Source organism: Podarcis gaigeae, assembly GCF_964106915.1.
Source record: "Podarcis gaigeae genome assembly, chromosome: 16".
Taxonomy (NCBI): Eukaryota; Metazoa; Chordata; class Lepidosauria; order Squamata; family Lacertidae; genus Podarcis; species Podarcis gaigeae.
In genome coordinates, this window is record NC_139693.1 from 22,098,520 (window position 1) to 22,120,989 (window position 22,470).

At 44.4% G+C, this 22,470-nt stretch overlaps 1 protein-coding gene across 3 annotated transcripts in view; it reads left to right on the forward strand.

Annotated features, from left to right (window-relative positions):
- The first annotated feature begins 380 nt into the window (after positions 1–380).
- SUDS3 (SDS3 homolog, SIN3A corepressor complex component) overlaps positions 381–22,470 on the forward strand; it is a 34,135-nt gene continuing 12,045 nt past the window's right edge. The window contains exons 1-10 of one of the 3 annotated variants that reach the window (XM_083717562.1): positions 381–3,494; positions 6,397–6,466; positions 8,075–8,130; positions 9,905–9,976; positions 10,890–10,909; positions 11,568–11,724; positions 12,667–12,762; positions 13,565–13,626; positions 15,859–15,880; positions 17,257–17,362. In XM_083717562.1, coding sequence (XP_083573688.1) covers positions 3,272–3,494; positions 6,397–6,466; positions 8,075–8,130; positions 9,905–9,976; positions 10,890–10,909; positions 11,568–11,724; positions 12,667–12,762; positions 13,565–13,626; positions 15,859–15,880; positions 17,257–17,362 — 884 coding nt within the window. In that variant the 5' untranslated portion in view covers positions 381–3,271. Of the gene's footprint in view, positions 3,495–6,396; positions 6,467–8,074; positions 8,131–9,904; positions 9,977–10,889; positions 10,910–11,567; positions 11,725–12,666; positions 12,763–13,564; positions 13,631–15,858; positions 15,881–17,236; positions 17,363–22,470 lie in introns of all 3 variants that reach the window. The other 2 variants (XM_083717563.1, XR_014559098.1) reach the window with 2 other exon arrangements.

Consider the following 22,470-nt stretch of genomic DNA (forward strand, 5'->3'; position numbering starts at 1 on the left):
CTCCCAGGTTTTAGCCCAACACTTTAACCACTGCACCACACTGGCTCTAATTAAATACTGACACTGTAGGCTGCAAACCTCCTAAGACGTATACATCACTTTTCACTACTCTTAAAAGTTCCCTGCAAACTTGCTGTAAGGTTTTCTTCTTGCAATAAAATGATAAAGATATAGGAAATAATATAAATAAATAGTTCCTGGGATAGAAGAAGATAAACTATGTATTTTTTTGTAACCAGTGTGTTAGCTCTTCAGAATGTGACTTAACTCTAGCTTCCTGTCTGAGCATAGCCACTTTGCTGAATTCTTCTTCTTCTTCTTCTTCTTCTTCTTCTTCTTCTTCTTCTTCTTCTTCTCCTCCTCCTCCTCCTCCTCCTCCTCCTCCCACCCATCTGGCTGGGTTTCCCTGCCCACTCTGGGTAGCTTCCAGCAAAATATAGAATGGGGTCCTGTGTTTATACTAAAATATCAGTTTTGCAACAGTAGTATCTTGCAAATTCAGCTAAAATGGGTATATTTCTAAATGTGGAAGTACATATATATTATACACACACACATACACCCAAACATGTAGTCAAAGCAGCTTGTACGTTTTGTTTAAGAAACACCGAAAAAACACATTAAGAAGATATTAACTGGAAAGCCCCCTGGATTTCTTAAAACATAAGCTGTTGTACTGAGTCAGATCATTGATCCATCTCACTCCATATTGTCTTCTACACTGACAGGCAGAAGACAATATGGAACGAGATGGACCAAAGAGGAGAGGTGTGTTCTCCTGTGCTTGGGTCCTGCTTGCAGGTTTGTTATAGAAATATGGCTGGCCACTGTGAGAACAGGGTGCTACACTAGATGGTAAAGGTAAAAAAAAAAATGTAGTATAAACACTGACAACCAGGAAACGCTGCCCTGTGAGCGCTACAGTTGGAAAACAGCTTTTACCAAAGCTTTGAAGACACTCAAACTCAGGACGCAAGGGAGAAACATGCTAAGAGGAAGGCACGCTTGGCTAATCCACACGGTGACCAGCTCCCGCCCAGAAACCAATGTTCCCACTGTGGAAGGACACGTGGATCCAGAATTGGCCTCCACAGTCACTTACAGACTCATTGTTAAAACCGTGTTTATGGAAGACAATTTTACTCGGCTACAAGTGATCGCCGAAGAACACCACTAGATGGGCCATTGGCCTGATCCAGCATGTTTTCATGTCCTAGGTGTAATCTCTAGAATCTTCAGGTAGGGCTGGGGAATGTCCCCTGCCTGCAACCCAGCAATCTGTTCTCACAGTGGCCAACAAGATGCCTGTAGGAAACCTGCAAGCAGGGTCCAAACACAAAAGCATGCTCTTCTCCTGTGATTTATAGAAATTGGCTTTCAAAAGAATTCCTGCCACCAGCTCTGGAACTAGAGCATAGCTGTCATGGCTAGTAGGCATTGAGAGCCTTCTGCTGTTTTAAAGCTGTCCAAGTTAATGGTCATCACATCCCTGCCTCCTGTGGGAGCAAGTTCCATCATTTAACTGAAGTACTTTATTGGTCTTGAATCTTCCAGCATTCAGCTTCATAAGATGTCCATGGATTCTAGTGCTATGAGAGCCACTTTCTCCATGGCATGCATAATTTTATAAACTTGTATCATGTCCCAACAGACCTTCTGCATGCAAAGCATATGCTCTGCATCAGAGGTTCTTAAGAAAAGAAGGAGCAAGAAATAACTTCTGCCTTTAGGATAGGCACACCTGTTCACCATGGTCTAAAAAGATGATGACAAATATGAAGTGGCCCTTCCAGTTACACCCTCCAAAAGCAGGCTTGTATCCTGGAATATATGTCAATGTCCAATAGCAGGGGTTTCTTCAAAGTCTCAGATAGTGCTCTGCGGCAGAGACAACACAAAGGATAAAATTTTAAATGCCCTCTTCCCCCACCTCTCCCTGTTGTGATTGCCACCAAACCGCCTCCTGTTGAGGACCTCTAGTACAAGGGCATTGGATGATGAGCTAGAACTTGCTGAACCTGTGATGGAGGCAAGATTTCCTTTGCTACCAGTTGCTTCCTGCAGCTCCTATTGTATACATGTACATATAAATATAACACAGTAGTAATAATAATATTTATACCCCACCCATCTCACTGGGTTGTAAGCAAGCTTCTGCATCCAACAGAACACTTAATCAGATTGGGTACTGAGAAAAACTAGATGGTGGGAGGTGAGAAAAAAGGTGGCTTGAAGCCATAATGTTTGCATTGGTAAAAAAATCTAATTTTTGTTGAATCATTTCGAAAGGGGAATAGCTATGGGGTTGTCAGGAAGAGTGTGTGCACTTCAGAATCAACTACTGACCCAGTAGTTATTTCTGGCAATTATTATCCAGCCCTTAGCTAAAGAGGCTGCCAGAGCAATTCACAAAAATAAGTACTAACAGAAAGAGAAAAAGGACCACAGTCTAAAAAGACGTAGCACACAAGAAATAAAGGGATGGGAGGGAAGAGGAAAAAGCAAGTTCAACCACCTGCCCTTAAAATACGCACATATATTAGGCTTGCCACAAGTCAGAAAAATTCCTGACATGTTTTGGTTTTGGGGCATAAAAATTGCACCCCAAAGAATTGGCAGAAAACCTGGACATATAGCAACGCTACGGAAAAAGCACCCAAAAGCTTAAAATCACTATTTTGGGGGGAGGTATCCACCTAAAAGCGCAACCATTTGGGTTCCAAGAAAAAAAAGCTCAACAACTTTGCACGTGTCAGGAATTTTACTTTTTGAAATATGGCAACCCTGACTTACATGGATCCACACACACATCCTTTTAAAAGCAGTCCCTTTAAGAAAGTCTCTGCGGAGAGTGGAAGGGGCGCACAGGCGGAAGCAGACCCCAGTTGACAGCAATTCCACACATCTATACAATAAGCTGTTCACAAAAGTGGGGTGGGGCCGAGAAGCGAACCTGGAAACGCTTGGCAGCGAGTTGAGTCTAACCCTATATCGGTCTATGGCTGAAGGCGCCATTCTTCGCGCCTACGGGTAGAAAGGGGGTCCAAACCGCGGAGCGAAACGAACGTCAAGCCAGCCTCCCGCCAATCCGCCTATTCACCCAGCTCAACCAGGGCCCGGAAGTGGTTCTAGCGCGCCTGCGCGCGGGAGGCGGGGCCGCTCGCGGCTTGTCTGAGGGGGGAGTTAAGAAGAAGAAAAAAAGGAGGAGGAGGCGACCGGATCGTCCGCGGTGGCATCGGCGGCGGTCGGTCGGCGTTTTCCCGCTTCGGCCATGAGCGTCGCCGCGCTGGTTTCTCCCGCGCTCCCGCCGGGGCCTCCGGCTTCTGCCACCGCCGTGCTGCCCGCCGGGACGGGCCCCGCCGCCGCCGCTGCTATCGCCGCCGCCGCAGCTGCAGCCGCCGCAGCCGCCGAGAGCTTCGAGGATGAGGAGCTGGACAGCCCCGCCGACGAGGAGGACGGGGAGCGCAGCGGCCGCGCGCGGGACTCGGACGAGGGTGAGTCGCCTGCCTGCCCGCCCCCCGACCCGCCTTCGCGGAGGCCTCGAGGCGCCGCTGAGCGGGTTTTCCCGGGAGTAACCCGCTCCCCTTTTCTGCTGGGGGCTAATTCCCGAGGTGGGGGAGGAGCGCGCAAGAGTTGAGTCTTGCTCGCGAGTAGGCCCGTTGGAATTCATGCGCGTGGTTCACGGGGGCCCGTGGAGCTCGGCGCCTCTGCTCATGGGGGCAGACTCTGCACTGGTTGCGATGAGACCACCTCACGGCGGCCCCGATCCGTTCTTCTCGGGAGGGAAACCAACTGTCGGGGACTTCCGAGTCACGAAGCACGTGGGTATTGTAGCCACCCGTCCAGTCTTACCTACGAGTAGACCCCATCGAAGTTTACGAGCCAAGTGGCTGACTGACACCTGATCATTGTATGGACAACTGTTCAAAAATTGGTCCCTGAGTTAGATCCCCCGTCTTCCCTCCCTGTCGCTTTTCCCTGATGTGCCTTTAAAAAATGAAAGATCGTAAGCCTTCAAGCAAGGACTGTTTTGTTTTAGTTCATTGATTCCCAAACTCAAAATAATTCCATGTCCTTTTTGAGGATTTAGTCTTACTGGAGTGCCCCTTCTCGGTTGAAGACAATTTGGAGGTAGTTTTAATAATGTTTTATCTAGGCTTGAGCAAATGCAATATATGGTATTAATTTATTAATATATAGCAAAAACTATGCATGCACACTACAAAGAGAAATAATTTTTCAAAAAGCTTAAAATAATTGTAGTAATAATTGTATGTTTCAAACACCCCCCCCCCTTTTTAGCCAGCGATCCATATGGAAGGGTTTAGCTAAAACAAAAGAGAAATTGTGTTAATTAAAACACTTGAAGATTCATCGCCCATCAGTATAATTGTTGTGTAAAATGTATGCTGTGGATGTGACCTCAGTTGCAGGTGGCTAACTTGTGAGTAATTGTACACATTTGCAGAGCAATCCTTTTAATATATAGTCATTTGCAACAGAACATTCAATTTACAACAACAGTGTCATTCTTTACATAGGTGGAAGTAATGAAGAAAGAAAAAAGTAAGTTTTAGGGTGCATCTAGTGTGTCTGGGACTTCAAAGGAGGGTGTGGGGAAAGGGAGAACCTAATACAAAAAATGGAAAAAATCATTGGGTCTTTCAGTAGAGTCACTTTGTCACTTTTGTTAACAAATTGAATACTGTAGATGGATACCAAATCCCCGTGTCTTTCTCCTCTCCTGGGTCAATTTTTCATCCAATGCCAAACCATTGTACCAAGTTTTAAAGGAGGGGTGTTCTTCTCTTCGCACAGCACTCTTATTATCTTATGGTGCTCAGTGGGGTTTAATGCTGGTCACAGGAAGTATTCATATTAGCTTTTGAGTAAACACATAGGATTTCCTGTTACTTATCTAGAAATGTATGTGAGAAAGCATGTTGCAAGTCCAGAATGCAGTTAAGCATGGTACTTCTCCCACTGCTTTTCATTTCAGCTATTTATTTCACAAAATGCATACACTGCTCGCTTGATTGTAAAAAACAACAACCTCAGAGCAGTTTACAGAAAAGAGTGAAATCAAGAAAAATGTACAACCATGCTTTAAAGCATGCAAAAGTTAAAACACTAAAACAGATTAACATTGTTTATTGATCTGTTTTTATCAATTGCCTGGTCTGTGTTGAGCAACAGGCGTTTTATATAAAATTACAGCCCAACTTAAAATGTTAACTTCTGGAATTTTACTGTGAGAGCATGGATAGTTTAAAAAAGAAGGCTCTGAAGAATGGCAGAGTCAGATGTCAGAAAAGAAAACATCTCATGACCAATCAGTAGCGTATGTTTACTTGGCAGTAAAAGTATTTGTTTCTATAGGATTTTCTTTCAAAGAAGTTAGTTTAGGGTTGCAGCTTTTTTTCTCTCCTCCTAACTTGAAGAGGGTAATGTTTGCTCTGTTTCAGTGAATTTCTTCATATGCATAATTACTTTATGGAACTTTCTGCCGTAAGTCAGAAGGGCTGTGGTTCCATGGCAGAACTCAGGCTTTGTATGCAAAAGTTGTCAAGTTCACTTCTCAACATCTTGAGTTTGTGGAGATTTTCTGCCAATCTGTGTAGGGCAGGTTATAGTGAATTAAGACAAACCGATGGTCAGCCCCTGGATAAGGTAGCCCCCTGCATTCTATTTTCATGCCTTGCTGTGATGCTTGAGCAGTGGCGTAGCGTGGGGGGTGCAGGGGGGGCCGGCCGCACCGGGCGCAACATCTGGGGGGTAGGGTTAGGGGGGCGCAAATCCACGGGTTAGGGGGCGCAAATCCACGGGTTAGGGGGCGCAAATTACTTGCCTTGCCCCGGGTGCTGACAACCCACGCTATGTCACTGTGCTTAAGGAGGCTTTTATTAAGAGGAACGTGCCTGTTCCCTTAAAGGTCTTGGGTGTGCCAGTAGTAATTTTTCCAGTAATTACCAAAAGCAATGGAGGCACTGAACAGAGGCCTGGTGGGGAGGCAGGAGAAAGGGAGGGGGGGCACTGTGTTAAAGCCAGTGGGATACTGGAGAACTGTGTTGAGATCGGAGAGTTTGCATGGAATGAATATTGGAAGGAAATTGACAGACACAGCTGCTAAGAATCTTGTTATGCTGTCTGGTGGGAACTGTGGTACATAATCACGTTCCTCCCTTTATAACATAGAGGTCTGGATAACACAACAATAAGAAATGGCACAGTTGTTTTGAATGAGCTTGCTCTCTTGTGCGTTTAGTTTTTTTAAGTGTACAGTTCTTTCTTGTACCTCAGTGGTGTTTGTTTCTGCTGCTGAGTGGGGAATTCTTGAACAAAAAAATGTACTGATTGGCACTGCTCTGACACTCGCTGATGTTCCTGTTTCTTTAGATACCGAAGATGCAAGTGAAACTGATCTGGCCAAGCACAATGAGGAGGATTATGTAGAAATGAAGGAGCAGTAAGTATTCTCCAGGTTACAGATATATTTCCATGCCTGTTTCGTATGAGTCACATCCCAGCTCAAAGGGAGGGAGTTTTGAACGTACAGTGGTGCCTCGCAAGACGAAATTAATCCGTTCCGTGAGGCTCTTCGTATAGCGTTTTTTTCGTCTTGCGAAGCAAGCCCATTAACAGCTTAGCGGATTAGCGCTATTAGCGGTTTAGCGGCTTTTAGCGATCAGCTGTTAAGCGGCTTATCAGCGGATCAGCTGATAAGCAGCTTAGCGGCTTAGGAAAAGGGGGGGAAAGGGGAAAAAAACCCGAAGGAACTCGCAAGACTTTTTCGTCTTGCGAAGCAAGCCCATAAATAAATTCGTTTTGTGAAGCGCCTCCAAAACAGAAAACCCTTTTGTCTAGCGGGTTTTCCGTCTTGTGAGGCGTTCGTCTTGCGGGGCACCACTGTATGTTGGTGGGGCAAAAGTGCAAAAGTATTAAGACAAAAAGATTGAAATTCACATCACATTTCCCTAAATCAAAGAGCTGTTTGCAGCAGTTGTTGTTGTTGTTTCTCCTTATAGCCCACCCTTCACCAAATGGTGCCAGGGTGGGTTAGAAAAAGATCACAATTAAAATAATAACATAAAACCTAATGTCAGAATAACAGAAAGCAGCAGAAGAGGCCTGATTTAAAAGAATTTGTACCTTGAGCATAGAGAAATTCTTCCCTTGATAGTCCTGTACTTCTTACTTCCATCGAATGCAGGCTTCCCCCAACCTGGTCCCTCCCTGCTGGCTGTTTTGGACCACAGCTTCCATCATCTCTGACTCTTGCCCATGCCTCATGGGAGTAGTGGTCCGAAACAGCTGCAGGGCACCAGGGTAGGGAAGACTGGTTTAGTGTTTCAAAAGCAGGCCTCAAACGTCATAGGCCTCTTGCTCCACCACCTCCAGTGCAGTTGCCAGGAGATGAGAAGCTTCTGTTTTTGAGCAACCATGTGGTCCAAACCTTGAATAAATTGTTAATCTCAACAACTCTTATTGAAAGCAAGCTGACTTCACACTGGTTCTGCATTGCATATGAACTAAGTTTAACACTTCTGCTGAACTTTAAGCATATCAGTGGGACTTTGTTTGGACAATGTATGTGCCTTCTAGATATGTAATGGCTTTATGCTCCTGACTCTTTATTTTCTTAAGTGCTGGGTTAGTTGATGCTTCTTAATTTTTGCCTTTCATAACATTATCTTATTCTGCAGTTAGGCGTCTTGTGACATTTTCCTGGACGATACCTTCTGGAATACAGATTAGATGCTGTTGTGGCCCAGGCAACTAAATTTTATTATCTGGCCCTCTGTGATCAAATGCCTTTGAGGTAGAAAGTTCTGCGGTTTGGGCTGGGAAGGATAGGAGAAGGGGATCATACTTTCATGTATGAAAGTGTTCTTGAAAGATCTTGGTGTTTTGTTTTGTTTTAAAAAAATAGCAAACTTATTGCTCCTTCACTTCAGCTCTACTTGAACAACATAATAGAAATTTAGCAATGGAAAGAATCAATTGAATAGGAAAGTAAAACCAGCAGTTGGTGTTTACTGGGGTTCCTTCATTAGAATATGTATTCTCTTTGCAGGATGTATCAGGATAAATTGGCATCTCTTAAGAGGCAGCTGCAGCAACTGCAAGAAGGTATGGTTTAAAAAGCATGACATGACATTTATTCACGAGAACAGTAGGCTTTACATTTAATACCCAGATCAAATAAAAACATAACATCAGAAGAGCCCAGTGGATCAGGCCAATAGCCCATTTGGTCCAGCATCCTGTTTTCACAGTGGCCAACCCTATGCCTGTGGGGAAACCAGCAACAAGAGCATTCTCCCCTTCTACAGTTTCCGGCAGCTGGTATTCAGAGGCACTACTGTCTCCGACCATGGAGGATAAAATGTTTTGGAGTTCTCTTAAATCAGACTTTCTGGTGCATTAGGAATATAGAAAGATGCCTTATGCCAATCTCTATATATGCCCATCCAGCCCAAATTTGTCTGCTACCTGCTGCCTGATCATTTCATTGGAGATGGCAGGGATTGAACCCGGAATCTTCTACATGCAAAGCATGTGCTGTGTCATTGAGTTAGGGTCTCTGCCATTTTCATGCAGTGCAATTGGGGAATCTTCCCTGATTTGGCATAGTGCTGAATCTTTCCTGACCAGCGTTGTGATGGTTCTCATTTTGAGATTTCAGTACTTGCATGCAGGCATCACAACTTCTCTTGTTTTTCAAGTAAAAAATAAATCCACTCTTAATATATTGCTGGTTGGATTATCTGAAAAACAGAAGCTGGAATGTATTGAGTTTTGCCTTAATTTGCCTTAATAGTGTATTATTATTATTATTATTATTATTATTACTACTACTACTACTTTATTGAGTTTTGCTTCAATAGTGTATTATTAATCTTATTAATCTTATTAATCTTATTTATTAAATTTGTATACTGTCTTTCATGTGAAGATTCCAAGGCAGTTCACAACAACAACAAAATATAAAATGAGAATAAAAAAACATAATAAAACATAAAGACCACCAAGCCATTAACCCCTTCTATCACAAACATTTAAAAAGCCTTCAAATGTTAATCAGCTGAACACCTGGTTGAAGAGAAACATTTTCACCTGATACCTACAAATCTGTAATGAAGGTGTCAGGCAAGCATCCCTGGGGAGAACATTCCACAAATGGGCATTCCACCTACCCTGACCTTTTAAATATATCACTTTACCTTAATTTTGGACAGTCAGTTGACTTTTATTTCTACTAAGCATAAGGCTGAATGGGGAAATGGCTTTTCCTAAACTGGATGTGTCCACTTCTCATGTGTACTTCTTAACATCAGTACTGTATAATTTTACTAAAATGGACACTGGGGATGGGGAGATGCACCAGTGATGTAAATTTTGTGCCTGTTCCTCTCCTTTCAGGACTAGAAAGTAGCCCAAACTCCTTTATTTCGTCCAAACAATATGATGTTGCTGCTTCTTCGGCAGTGGCTTATTACTTGTGGAAAGAAAAAATTTTTAAGCTTGATCTGTAATTTTTAAGCATCATGTTGACGTAGGACTTCTCAGAATAGGTGGTGGTAAAATTGGTGAAGGGAATGGTCTTTTTTAAAAAAATGAAACTTGGAGGTATACAAATAAAAATACCTTCTGCTTTGAGATATTCAAGCTCTGTGTAGACACTTCTGTGAAATAACAGGAGCAATGACCTCTGTCACAAATCCTGGGCCCTAGGTCACAACAGGCACTGATAGCTTGATAGTGTGGAGTGCTTTTCAACAGTGTTATGGTGCTGTCCCATTTTGTTGCAGTGGGAGGGGTTGGCCTTTGAGGTTCCATCCAGCTCTATCATTCTGTATTTGAATATTGATTTCAGTGTGTTAATTTTGTGTGGTTTTAATAGGTACTTTGCAAGAATATCAGAAAAGGATGAAAAAGCTGGATCAGCAATACAAGGAAAGGATACGCAATGCGGGTGAGCGAACTGCATTTCTGGTGACTTGCTTGAGGATTTCTGATCTAGGCCTAGACAAGTACATGATAATCATGCTTGAAACCCCGCTCAGTGCTTTTGGGTGATCTTACTTGTGTGTGTCGCAATCTCATTCTAAAAACTTTCCACAGGGTTAGCCGTGTTTGTCTATTGCAGCAAAAACAACTGCCTGAAGCACCTTGGAGATTAATACATTTATTGTGGCATAGGCTTTCTGTGGTCTACAGTGCACTTCTCCAGACAGTTCATTTCCGTGTGCAAATGCTGTTCAACCAGTTCTGGAAGATGTCAAGACCCCGTAAATGAGGTGTTCACACTTAAATGGATCTGATGAAATGGGCTATAGTCTACAGAACTTTGTGCCATAATTCATTTGTTGATCTTTACAGTACCCCTTCTTGGGTTGATTCTGATCCTAGACACATATTTTTATAAATAATTTCTATTGATTCCCCCCCCCCCATCAGACTGGCTTTTATTCTGGGGCAGGCTTATGTTCCATCTAAGAAGAAGGGACAGCAATCAGTGTTGCTTTTCTGCAGTTGTATTAGGCATTTCAGCACAATCCCTTGTGTCTACCTGGAAGTAAATCTCCTTCATTTCAATGAGACTTCTTCCCAGCTATAGGGTTGCAAACCTAACTGTTGGCTATCTAAGATAGGAATTGTTTGGTATACGTTGCACCAAATGTCTAGTTACTTTGTCAGTGCAGCTACTGATGAAGATTAATCTGGTGCAAGCAGAAATACTTGCAAACGCTGGTTTTGCAGCCTCTCTTAGCAGCCTGTAGCTTGCCGTCATCAGAATTTTCACTCTAGGCTAACCACTCTGAGATCTTGCTAGAGTTAAATGTGCTTAGTTCAGCAAAAAATGTAACTTATTTTCTCTCTTTCAGAGCTTTTTCTCCAGCTGGAAGTAAGTATGTGTGTGTATATATGTGTGTGTTTCCTTTTCTGTTGGTTGGGTTTCATTAATGTATTCTGTTCCCTTTTTCAGTCATTTTGATTAGAACTTCCTTTCCTTTGCTGTAGAATGTTCAAACTATTCTGCAAATTGTGATTGACCTCTTTCTTGCCCTGAGGAGAAGCTCAGTACTGAGGGTGCATGAATCCCAAGTCATTTGAGAATAGTTATTTCCATCCTTTATTAGGTTGTGCCATTGGTTTTGCAGCACACATGTAAATTGTGTTTTAAAACAGGCAGAAACCATATACTTGTGAAAGGGAGAAAGTTCCACTCAAGTGAGGCTGCCTGATACTTAAGAATTAAGAGGGCCACAGTTTCCTGTAGGAGGTAGGGGGCTATGTATCCAACTTTACAGATGCTGGGATAGATGGACCTTTGACCTTACCAATCAGGGCTCATACTTGCTTTCCGTATGGTGACAAGTCACATGAGCAGTTTCATTGCACAGTTTGGGAAAGCCTGTGTCATTTGTCAGGTGTAACTTCCGACTCCGCAGCTTCTCAGTCTGGTGACCCCGAGCACAGTGGTTCCCCTATCAGCACCTATGTGTACCTGATGTGGTTCTGCCCTGTAGATGACTCCCTGTTTTCTTTTGGGCTTGACTCAGACAGAGCAGGTGGAACGGAATTACATCAAGGAGAAGAAAGCGGCTGTGAAGGAATTTGAAGATAAAAAAATTGAGCTCAAGGAAAACTTGATTGCTGAGTTGGAAGAGAAGAAGAAAATGATAGAGAGCGAGAAGCTAACTATGGAGCTAACAGGAGGTAAATACAAAATAATAAAATAAAGCCAGCATCTCTCTTTGGGGAAGAGGCCATATAACTGTAAAATTTTATTGTCGTAATCTGCCTAGGGAGTTTACGGTGAAGGGCAGGTAAGAAATCTTATAAATGAATCAGTCAATCAATATCTCAGCAATGGAGCAAATGCTTTGTAACCAGAAGTTCAGTCCCTGGTATCTTTAGTTAAAAAAGGATCAGGTAGCTGTTGGCATTGTAAACCTACTTCTGCCTGGGACCTAGAGGAAAATGCATTATTGGATGAATTAGGTGAGAGAAGGGGAAATGCCTCTCTAAACACATGCAACTGTTTGCAAAAAAAAGTACCTTTAGGACAGGGACTGTGGCTCAGTGGTAGAGCATGTTCTTTGCATGCAGAAGTCCCCAGGTTCAATCCCTGGCATCTCCAGGTAGGGCTGGGAAATGACTCCCTGGACGGCCGCGGCTGGTCACAGTAGATATTACTGAGTTAGATGGGCCAATGGCCTGACTTTGTATAAGGTAACTTCTGATGTTCTTACAAAAGCTGCTGTCAGTGAAGAGAAGGCATTTTAATGAGCTAGAAGACTCTGATTAGAAAGCAGTGACCTGTGTCCCTAAGCCTGCTTACTCAAAAGCAAATGCCGCTCATTTCAGTGGAATTTTTCTAACAGCATAGGATTGCAGCTTTTACCACTGAATCCTGATTGCGCGTTTGCACCATGCATACAGTTTGTAGGTACTATTTAGTGAGTAAAATTAAGGATACACTTGTATATTTCTCAAATTAGGGGCAGAGTCACAGGCTGAGTCTTTGCATGAAAGAAAGAGCCCCCCCCCCCAAGGAAAAGATTAATGTGGAAAAGCACAGTTCTTTTTTCTCTTACTCTGTTTTTTAAAAATCAATCTGTGGACCTTACAAAAAAAAAACTGTCCTTCCTTCTTCAGACTCCATGGAAGTGAAGCCCATCATGACAAGGAAATTGCGGAGGCGGCCAAACGACCCGGTTCCCATCCCTGACAAAAGGCGGAAGCCGGCCCCTGATATCCTTTGACCAGCTACCTGGTGCACGAGCTTTCCTTGAAAAGAGAGCTTATCGGTTGGCAAATCTTCCCTTGCAATGTGCAGCTGCACAGCATATTGGCTGACAGTCAGCAAGGCCCAATGCGCCTGGCCATTGCACCATAGCTCTTCATGCAGGAGATCCCAAGGTCAGCCTCTGACATGTCTAGTTAATGAGCATTAAGTAGCAGGTGATGGGAGAAAGATGCTCTGCCTGAAATTATGGAGAGCTGCTGCCAGTCGGAGCAGGCAACGCTAGGCTTGGAGGACATTAGCTTGGCCCAATGTAAGACAGCTTCCTATGTTCCTCTCCAAATGGGTGGGCAGGAAGTAGATCGTGCATCAGTGGCTGCTATGCTCTGCCTCCGCAGTCGGAGGCAGCGAACTTCTGAAGGCCGGTTGGTGGAAGCCATAGGTGGCCACTCAGTCCCGGTTATCCCGGGGCACTGTTGCTCCTCCCTTCTGTTTCAGAGCAGGGGCTTTGCTTGGTTCTGTTCACTGGGTCCACACCCCCTTGGCTCAGTCCTGCCTGCTTCAAGGTGATGGGGCTTTCCTGGGGTTCTGCCCCTGTGAACCGTTCCATATAGTGCTAGCTTCCAGAGTCGGCCATTGCCTGCTTAATAGTTCACCTGCCATGACAAGTGAAGCTTCTGTCTGCGATATGCCCTGCAAAGGAGAGACCCACAAAGAGGGGTGTCGCTCCTGGGCTAAGATCTGCCCAGGAGATTCAAGCCGCATTTTTGTACATGGTTCCAAAGTTACTTCCCCCTTAATTTGGATTACCTCAGCTAAATTACCTGCTAACAGACGAACAGATAATGGAGGATCTGAGGATTCTCAATAAGGTAAGTGCTTAGTGTAGATTGGATGTGATTTACTTTTATTCATTTATTCAGACAAACCCCTCCTTTTTCGCCATGGCACTCAAGATGGCTTACATGGTTCTCCCCCTCTTCAATTAATCCCAACAAAAACCCTGGGAGGGAGGTTGGGCTGAGAGAGAGCGATTGGCCTATTGTCACCCAATGAGCTTCATGGCTGAGTGGGGATTTGAACCCTGTTCCCCCAGGTCCTAGCCTGACACTTAACCACTGCACAACACTGGCTCTCAGGGCTGCATTCCTTTCTGGGCAACCTTTGGGGGTGGGAGGTGGTGGCATAGGCCAGTGGTAGGTGTGGTCAAAGGCAAAAGGGGGCGGAGCAATGAATGTAAATTTTGGATCATTACAGTACAGTACAGCAAGCTCACATGCCCTTCTCCACCCTCCATCCTGACAAGCAAGAAGCATAATCTCAGTTGAAGGACGTGTACAGGCAGGTAAAACACTTGAGAAGGCTGCAAAGCAAGGACAGTGAGGGTAGTGGCCTCAGCCGGAGTCCCAAGGGTTGCTAAAGAGAATGTCCAAGGTGAATGGACATTATCTCTTGGTTGTCAGAAGAGCAGGCCAGTATCCCCTGTCGTCTCTCAGTGCTGCCGAACACTGCTCACAGCTCTTGGTTTTTCTCTGTTCCCAAGAAAAAATGGGTACCAGAGAGCCCCCTAGGACCTAAAATGTAGAAGGAGCCAGAAATTCTGGGCAGAGACCCTAAAGGCAGTTGTGGAAGTCAGTAGATGGGAGGATTTTTGGCTACAGTCAGCCTGCCCCAAACCCTGTCCTTAGGGGTAGAGAGTCGCTGTAGCTTAGACTGAGCATGACTGGCTGGTGGATTAGTGAGGCATATTACCAGAGGTAGAACATTTTTAAAAAATTAAATGCACTACTGAATTAATATTAGAATATTAATAATATACAGTGGTACCTCTGCTTACGTATCCCTCTGGTTATGAAAACTTCTGGATGCGTAAGCAGCAAACCCGGAAGCATTTTTCCGGGGTTTTGCCACATGCGCAGAAGCGCTCTACTGCTGAAGTGGTCTCTCCAGTTGTGAAAACCTCAGGATCCAGCTGGACCTCAGGAACGCATCCCATACGCAACCGGAGGTACCACTGTACTGATATTAATTCTGTACTACATTCATTTTTTAAAATGTTCTATGTTAGTGAAAACTGTGCTGATATTTTGTGAGAGGGCGGCATAAAAATCCTTTTAATAAATAAATGTATCCAAAGATTTGCAGCCCAAAATGAAATAACACTGGTCATAATGCCAATCAGAATAGATTATTAGTAATTTAATACTTGAATTGCTTCCCATGAGGCATTCTGAAGTGATTTACAACTTAACACAAAAATCTATGAAAGTCATAAACATAAGAGTTGCACATCTAAAAACATTATTTTTAAAAAGCAAGTGTGTATGTACTACAGGCAACTCCCCATTTACACATGTTCAATGCACACTCGCATCCCCACAAACCCGGAGGTGGCATGAGAAGGAGCAAAAACGGCCCTAAAAGAGTGCAGAAATGGCACGAAAACAGTCCCAATAGCCTTTGCAAGTGCAATCCCAGGAGCCCTTGCACTGATCTTTGAGTCCTGTGGAGATTTGGAGTTTGGGCAAGGAGGTTTGGAGGCAATGATTGTCATGTTTGATTTTTTTAATGGTGTTCCCAATATATGCGATTTCTCTTAAATGCGCCGTGCCTCAGAACATAACCCCTGCATAAATGGGGAGTTGCCTGTATATATATAGCATCATTTCAACCTAATTCAGATTAATTACTATTAATGATTTTTAAATTTCCTTGAAAATGACCATCTTGAGACCATGTACAATAAGAATAATTAAAAGCTGTTAAACACACAAAGACAACAAATACATTTAAAGCAGAACCAAAACCATGCAAAGCAGACATGGTAAAGCATCATTTATCCAGCTGGAGAAACCTGTTGGAACAAAAACGTCTTCAGCCATTCTCTGCTCCACAGCGTGGAGGTAGCCACACTAAAAGCCTGCTGTGGGTTATTGTGGAGTGGGCACCTGAGTTCTTTGGAACTTGCCAGCTGGGAATAAAGATCCCCATTGAGAAGACATGTTGGCCTTCATGAAATGTTCTGTTAGGTCAGTTATTTCTCTTCCGGTTTATGTTCTTGTAGGGAGTCACTAAAACAGCTTTCTTGTTTTTCCTTTTTGTAGCTTAAATCACCTAAACGGCCAGGTAAGTGGCATCCCCACCCCAATAAGGTTTCCTAGTGTGTTCAAAAAATGGCTTAGGAGATAGGAAGATGTGTAACTCAGTGGTGGAGCCCCTGCCTTTCGGGCAGAAGGTCCCAAGCTCAACCTGCGGCATCTGTGGCTAAAAGGATGCCGAGCAGTAAGGGATGGTGGAAGTACTTCTGCTTGAGACCCAGAAGAGCTTTTGCTGGTCAGAGAAGGTAAAACTGGGCTAGATGATCAAACAACCTAGCCTGATCTAAAGTAGCCTTCTGCATTGTTATCGTAGACTGCTTTATGCTAGAGCAGCCTTTCTCAACCTGCGGGTCCCCAGATGTTGTTGAACTACAACTCCCATCACCCCTAGGTAGCAAGGCCAAAGCTCAGGGATGATGGGAGTTGATGTCCAACAACATCTGGGGACCCGCAGGTTGAGAACCGCTGTGCTAGAGTATATAGGGTTATAATTTTAATGGATCCAGATTTGAGTATAGATAATGACCTTTGAAAAGCTGAGAAGTAGCAGAATGCTTGGATGAGTGTTGCTATCAGAAAAACTTTCTTTTGCTGTTTTGACTGGAACTCTGGCATCTCTCAGTTCTAACAGATCCCCCAAAATTCCCAGCTATGCAGATGGGAAAAACAGAAACTCAAAACTGGGAAGGAGCCAGAGTTCAGTGTAGCCATTCCAAACTGTGTCTTGCAGACATTTTGGACAGCAACCCTCATTGACTTCAGCCAACATAGCCTGATGGTTAGAGATAATGGGCTGTCCAGCAAATACCTGGAGGGCCCCGGGCTCCCTGCCCCTCCCTCCTTGCACCATGCTGGATCCCTAGAATCCGTGGAGGCAATCCAGTTGGGGAAGTCTGGCCTAGTGAGAAGAGCAGACTTGCTTTGCATTTGTAGGGATCTGAGAACCCTGGGGAGCAGCTCTTAATCTAAGTAGATAATACAGGGCATGGGCAGTCAGGTGTTGTTGGAGTCGCAGCTCGCATCAGCCCCAGTCAGTGTTCAGGGTTGATGGAAGTTGAATTTCACCAACATCTGGAGGAGCACCAAAACAACTCAGAATGTTAACTCCCATGAGCTGTAGCTAGCACAGCTGTTCTGGCTGGGGCTGATGGGAGTTGTAGCCCAAAAACACCTGGAGGGTGCCCACTTGACAAAAGCTGAACTAGATTGCCCAGTGGTTTGACTCTCTGCAAGGTAGACCTGCACAAGTCAAACCGGATCTCTGCCTGTGTGCTCCTCTCACAAAGCTTAATACTTTTACCTCCCACTGTCGGCTTAAAGTACCAGCAATCTCTCAGTGTTGCCTGAATCGTAAGCTGTTGCGTAGGGGTTAGACTGTGTATAGAGTTCACTCTTCTATTCCAGCGTCTCCTTCGTCACCAGAACACCTGCCAGCCACACCTGCCGAATCCCCAGCACAGCGGTTTGAGGCAAGGATAGAAGATGGCAAATTGTACTACGATAAAAGATGGTAAGGCTCGGTGTGGGGAGGGGGGTCTGTTCTGATGTCATGGTCTTCTGAGCTTTAGAAATGGACAGGATCAAAGGATAGAAAGGGCCAAAGAAGGAGCAATTTCATGGAGGAACTTCCAGGAGCCCTATCCCTTCTACGTACAGTGTGGGAAGGGTTGTATCACAGTGGTCAGAGCATCTGTTGTGGCTTCAGAAGGTCCCAGGTCCAGTCTCCAACATCTCCAAGTGGGATGGGAGAGTCTCCTGTCCAAAACCCTGGAGAACCACTGGCCTGACTTGGTGTAAGCCAGGCATAGGCAAACTTGGCCCTCTGGATGTTTTGGGACTACAACTCCCATCATCCCTAGCTAACAGGACCAGTGGGCAGGAGTGATGCCTATGCCTGGTGTAAGTCAAATGCCTAGGTTTCTTTCAGGGCGAAGTGGAAAATGGCCTCTCAGAAAGTCTCCATCCTACTTGCGCGTGGTGAAATTTGGAGGGGAAAGGAGTGGAATTCTTCGATAGTTTTGAGGTGCCCCCCCCCCAAATGAGAGTTCTCACCTGAGAAAAAATTGACTTTGCTAACATGGAATTAAGCTCAGTTGTTGGTTCATACTCAATGCAGTGTTGACTGGGGCCCCTTGAGACTGGTAGGCTGGAAGGCAGGGAGACCAACAGTAGGTGGCGCCAGAGTCAATAATAGGGCAGAGCTGACTAATTCTGGTTTTCTTCCCATCCTCCTTGTTCAGTTCTACAAGGGTTCACTTCCATAATATTAAAACTAAATATTATTAAGGCAGGATGAACAACTGAGCTACTTCGTTCACAGTCTGAAGAGGTCGGGGTGGGGCATATAATTGAATATGATTTTTTTGGTGGGGGTGGGAATTCTCCCAGCACTTCAAGAAGACTTGTAAAGAATTATCAGGAATTTTTTTTCCAGATAATGGTTGGCCTAGCCCTAAGACATGTAAAGGCTTTAAACTTCTACCAGGGGGTACTGCACTCCTCTGCGGGGTACTGCACTCCTCTGCATCTCTCATCTTACTCCCCCTTTCCTTCTCACCTGCTTCCAACAAGCATGATTTTTTTCTGTTTCTGTTTTTTTCTGGCCACAGTGCTTAATAACCAGAAGGTGTAGGGTAGATCTGATTCCTTGCATTACCCAATCAGTGACTGGAGTGCATTGCAGTCTTATGTGCCTTTTGTCAGGCCATGAAAGGTACCCCTGGGCTTGCCTGCTCATCCCTTTCCAGCAAGGGTAGGGAACCTTTCTGCAGCGCAAGGGCCACATTCACATCTGGACAGCCTCCGGAGGGCCACATGCAGAAGTTGGGGCCGGAGGCAAAAACGGGCTGAGCGGTTAACGTGAATTTTATCTCTACAGTAGGCTAGTTTCTATACTTGCACACCCCTCTCTATCCTCCATTCAGACAGGAGTAATCATATTCTGCTATTCCTCCAGCGGCACCAATTCTTCTCTGAATACCAGTTGCTGGAAACCGCAAGAGAGGAGAGTGTCTTGTGCTTGAGTCCTGTTTGTGCATTTCTCACAGACATGGTCGGCCACTGTAAAAATAGGATGCTGGTCTAGGTAGGCCACCAGCCTGTTCCAGTAGCCTGGCTATTCCTGTGTTCTTATAGGCAGCTCAGTGGTAGAGCACATGGTAGCCATATCCTCGTAGCATTGCAACCAGCAGCTTCTAACCTTGATGGTTATGTTCTTCCGCTTTTGGAGGCTGTAATGTGTCTGAATACCAGTTGCTGGAAATTGCCAGAGGGAAGAATCACTCTTGCACTCAGATCCTGTTTGTGGGCTTCCCATAGGGGCAAGTCATCGTGAGAGCAGTATGCTGGACTATATTGGCCATTGGCCTGATCCGGCAGGCTCTCATGTTCTTAAAAAAAAAGTTTTAATCCCCTTACAATTCATAATAATATCTAACAATAAAATGCAAAAGCGTAATCCCAATAACATCCAACACTAACATACCTCTGTAGTTGGTTGCTAAACGAGTCATCTGGCCCTAGCCTTGCGTTTAGATCACCCACCAGCAGGACCTTTGCCCCTGGATAATCCGACATCAGCAACTTAGCAAAGATTTCTAATCTTTTCCACTTGCTATCGATATCGAGATTTAAGCTAGTTGGAGGAATATAAACATTTATAAATAACACTTTAGATCTTCCCCGTGATATGAGTAAGGCCTTTGCTAGTTGGTCTAGGGAGGGCAGCTCTTTACAGGTGGCATTTAGACATTGAGAAATCGAGATGCAAAGCCCCCCTTTTAGCCTTCCCTGGCCTCTGCCCAGGAGAGCCTAATTGCATAAGCATAAAAACCTTCCAGAACTGGAAACCTCTGTAGCTGAATCCTGGCCCAAACGAAAGCTCCACTCTGGTAGTCTCTAGGCCAGGCATAGGCAAAGAGGCAACTCGGCCCTCCAGATGTTTTGGGACTACAACTCCCATCCCTGGCCACTGGTCCTGTTAGCTAGGGATGGTGGGAGTTATAGTCCCAAAACATCTGGAGGGCTGAGTTTGCCTATGTCTGCGCTAGGCAGCCTGCTTTTCCGAATTTGCAGTAAGGTGGTCCCTGTCGCTTTGAACAATAGCAGCAGCTGTTGTAGCTGGAGTTGGTTGGGGCCCTGCCCTTCCAGGTTTGGTGGAAACAGGTCAGCCAAGCAGGTCTCACAGGGACTCGCAAGCAAGAGGCACTTGTTGCAATTCCAGGATGTGTTCAAACCAGGTGAAAACACCCAGGCTGTAAAACAGGGCCAGCGAGGGGTGTAGCTTGGCCAAGAGTTCAAGGGATAAATGGGGGAGGGGGGCTGCAATCAGACTCAAGCTTTCATGCTTACTGAACAGCACTTCAAGTGCCACTTAACTCCAAGAGTAACAGCACTGCCAACTGAACACGTAAGACAGGTTGCAATGAGAGTTTGTACATTGCCAAATCTGGTCTTGCCCCAGTGATGGCAGGCACCCCCATTCCACCCTCCCAGGAAGCTGTCAACAAGGGGGGGGGCATTGGCCATCTTTGGGGTTTCTAACGTGCTGCCCTCCAGATGTTATTATCGTTTCTTCATTAATTGTCTTTGAAGAATATTCCCAGGGAGATTTACATATAAGTTAGCTTGGAAACAGCAAAAGCAAGGATAAAACTGAGTAGACTCCCTGGTAAAAAGCCCATTTATCCAGCTGTGAAAAGCCCTTCAGTTGCTTCTGCAAAACGCAGGCAGTGAGCAGCCACATAGGAAGCCCAGCTCCCGAGTTACTGCAGAGTTATTAAGACTCCAGCTCCCATCATTCCTGGCCATTGGCCTCTACTGGCTGAGGCTGATGGGAGTGCTGCATCATCTGGAATCATCACAGTGGAAGGCATCTAAAATGATCACCAATCCACTAACACAGGGGTGGCCAACTCCCGAGAGACTGCGATCTACTTTCAAAATTAAAATCTGGCAGTGATCTACGCCCGTTTTTTAGGGGTTCAGGTCAAAGTTACAGCAGAAGTTCTGGAACACTACATTTCCCCCAAAAAAATCTTTATTGAAACTTAACATATACAGGGTTACATACGCTTCAGGTTATAGACTCCGCTAACCCAGAAATAGTGCTTCAGGTTAAGAACAGTTTCAGGTTAAGTACGGACCTCCAGAACGAATTAAGTACTTAATCCGAGGTACCACTGTATAGATAATAACCAAAATTCCCAATGATTCCCTCACATAAAATATAATATCTAAAGTACAACAGCTGCATAATTATACTCTTAATTATAAAACCCATCAGCCACCCTCTACTTCCCTCCACAGCAATTCAACTTCTTTATATTTCTTTCTACCTCTTTTTCCTTGCATTCTATAATAAATTATTTTTGTTAAATTCTGATTTTTCCTTCTTTCTTTCTTGGTTTTGTTATTGCTTACATTTTTTATTCTAAGCCTATTAGCACATCATTTGTAGAACAATATTTTGACATATAATCTTTGAAATACTTCCACTCCATTCTTAACTTTTTAACACCAACAAAGGGAGAGTGGATTTGTAAATTAAGTGAGTGTATAGACTTGGAACACTACATTTTTTATTCTCATTCTCAGAAGCGTTTTTGCCACAAGGTGGCAGAATGAGATCAGAAATAATTTTCCATGAGAGGAGGCTGGGGGGGAATGGTTTGCTTGTTTTTAGCAGTAATGTGCCTTTTAGAGACCACCCCTTTATGTAAGAATTCAGATTGGTCTGCAGAATATAGCAGGGCTCCCAAATATAGCAGCAGCTCCCAAATATTTCATTGAGCTCATCCAACAATAGACATAGGGTGTCCTTGGGAACATATTACTGACTTCACCCCCTAGCCTGGAAATGTAACCCTTCCCCCCCTCCCGACTCATTGTTGGCCTGGTGAGTCCCTTGCAAATCTCCATAGATCTGCTGTGCTAATCCTGTTTTTTCCTAATTGGATCTCTTCTCTGAAAAGCGTTGTCTGTTGAAGTAAATGCACCTCCAAGAATGGAGGAAGAGGATCTGGTTTCTGATAATGTCCGGCTCCTGTAAATTGCAGTGTTTTTCACACCAAGCCTTATGACCCCTTGATTCTTAGTCATGGCCTAAGAATGGCATTCTCTCTGGCCTCAAATGACCCCCATCACTATTTCCACCCAAGACTCTAGGGAGCTTTGGATCTGTTTCTGGGACAGCATCCCTCTGAGCCACACAGAAAGCCATTTTTTAAAAACTGCAGGGAGGTTTTGAAGTGCTTTGTGGGTGCCAAAGAAGTCTGGTGTTGGAAGGCGAGGGGAAGTATAAAAAAACCACACCCAGATTTGGGTGCATCTGAAGCAGTTCTTTAGATTTTAGCTAGCCAGTTTGCTCAAAATAAGTCCTATTGAAAAAGGATAGTGCTGGGTTTGTTTATTGGGAATTTTTCATTAGAGGAAAAAAATACTGCTATACAAGACTCAAAATATGCAACAGGAACAAGTAAAACATAAGAAAAGAAACTACAAAGGAATAATACAGAAAAATAAATAAAATTGAATCTTAATAGTGAAGCTATGCATATTGAAATCACTGAGCTAGAGAAATAATATATTTTGAGAAGGCCATCTATTGCCAAATCCAGA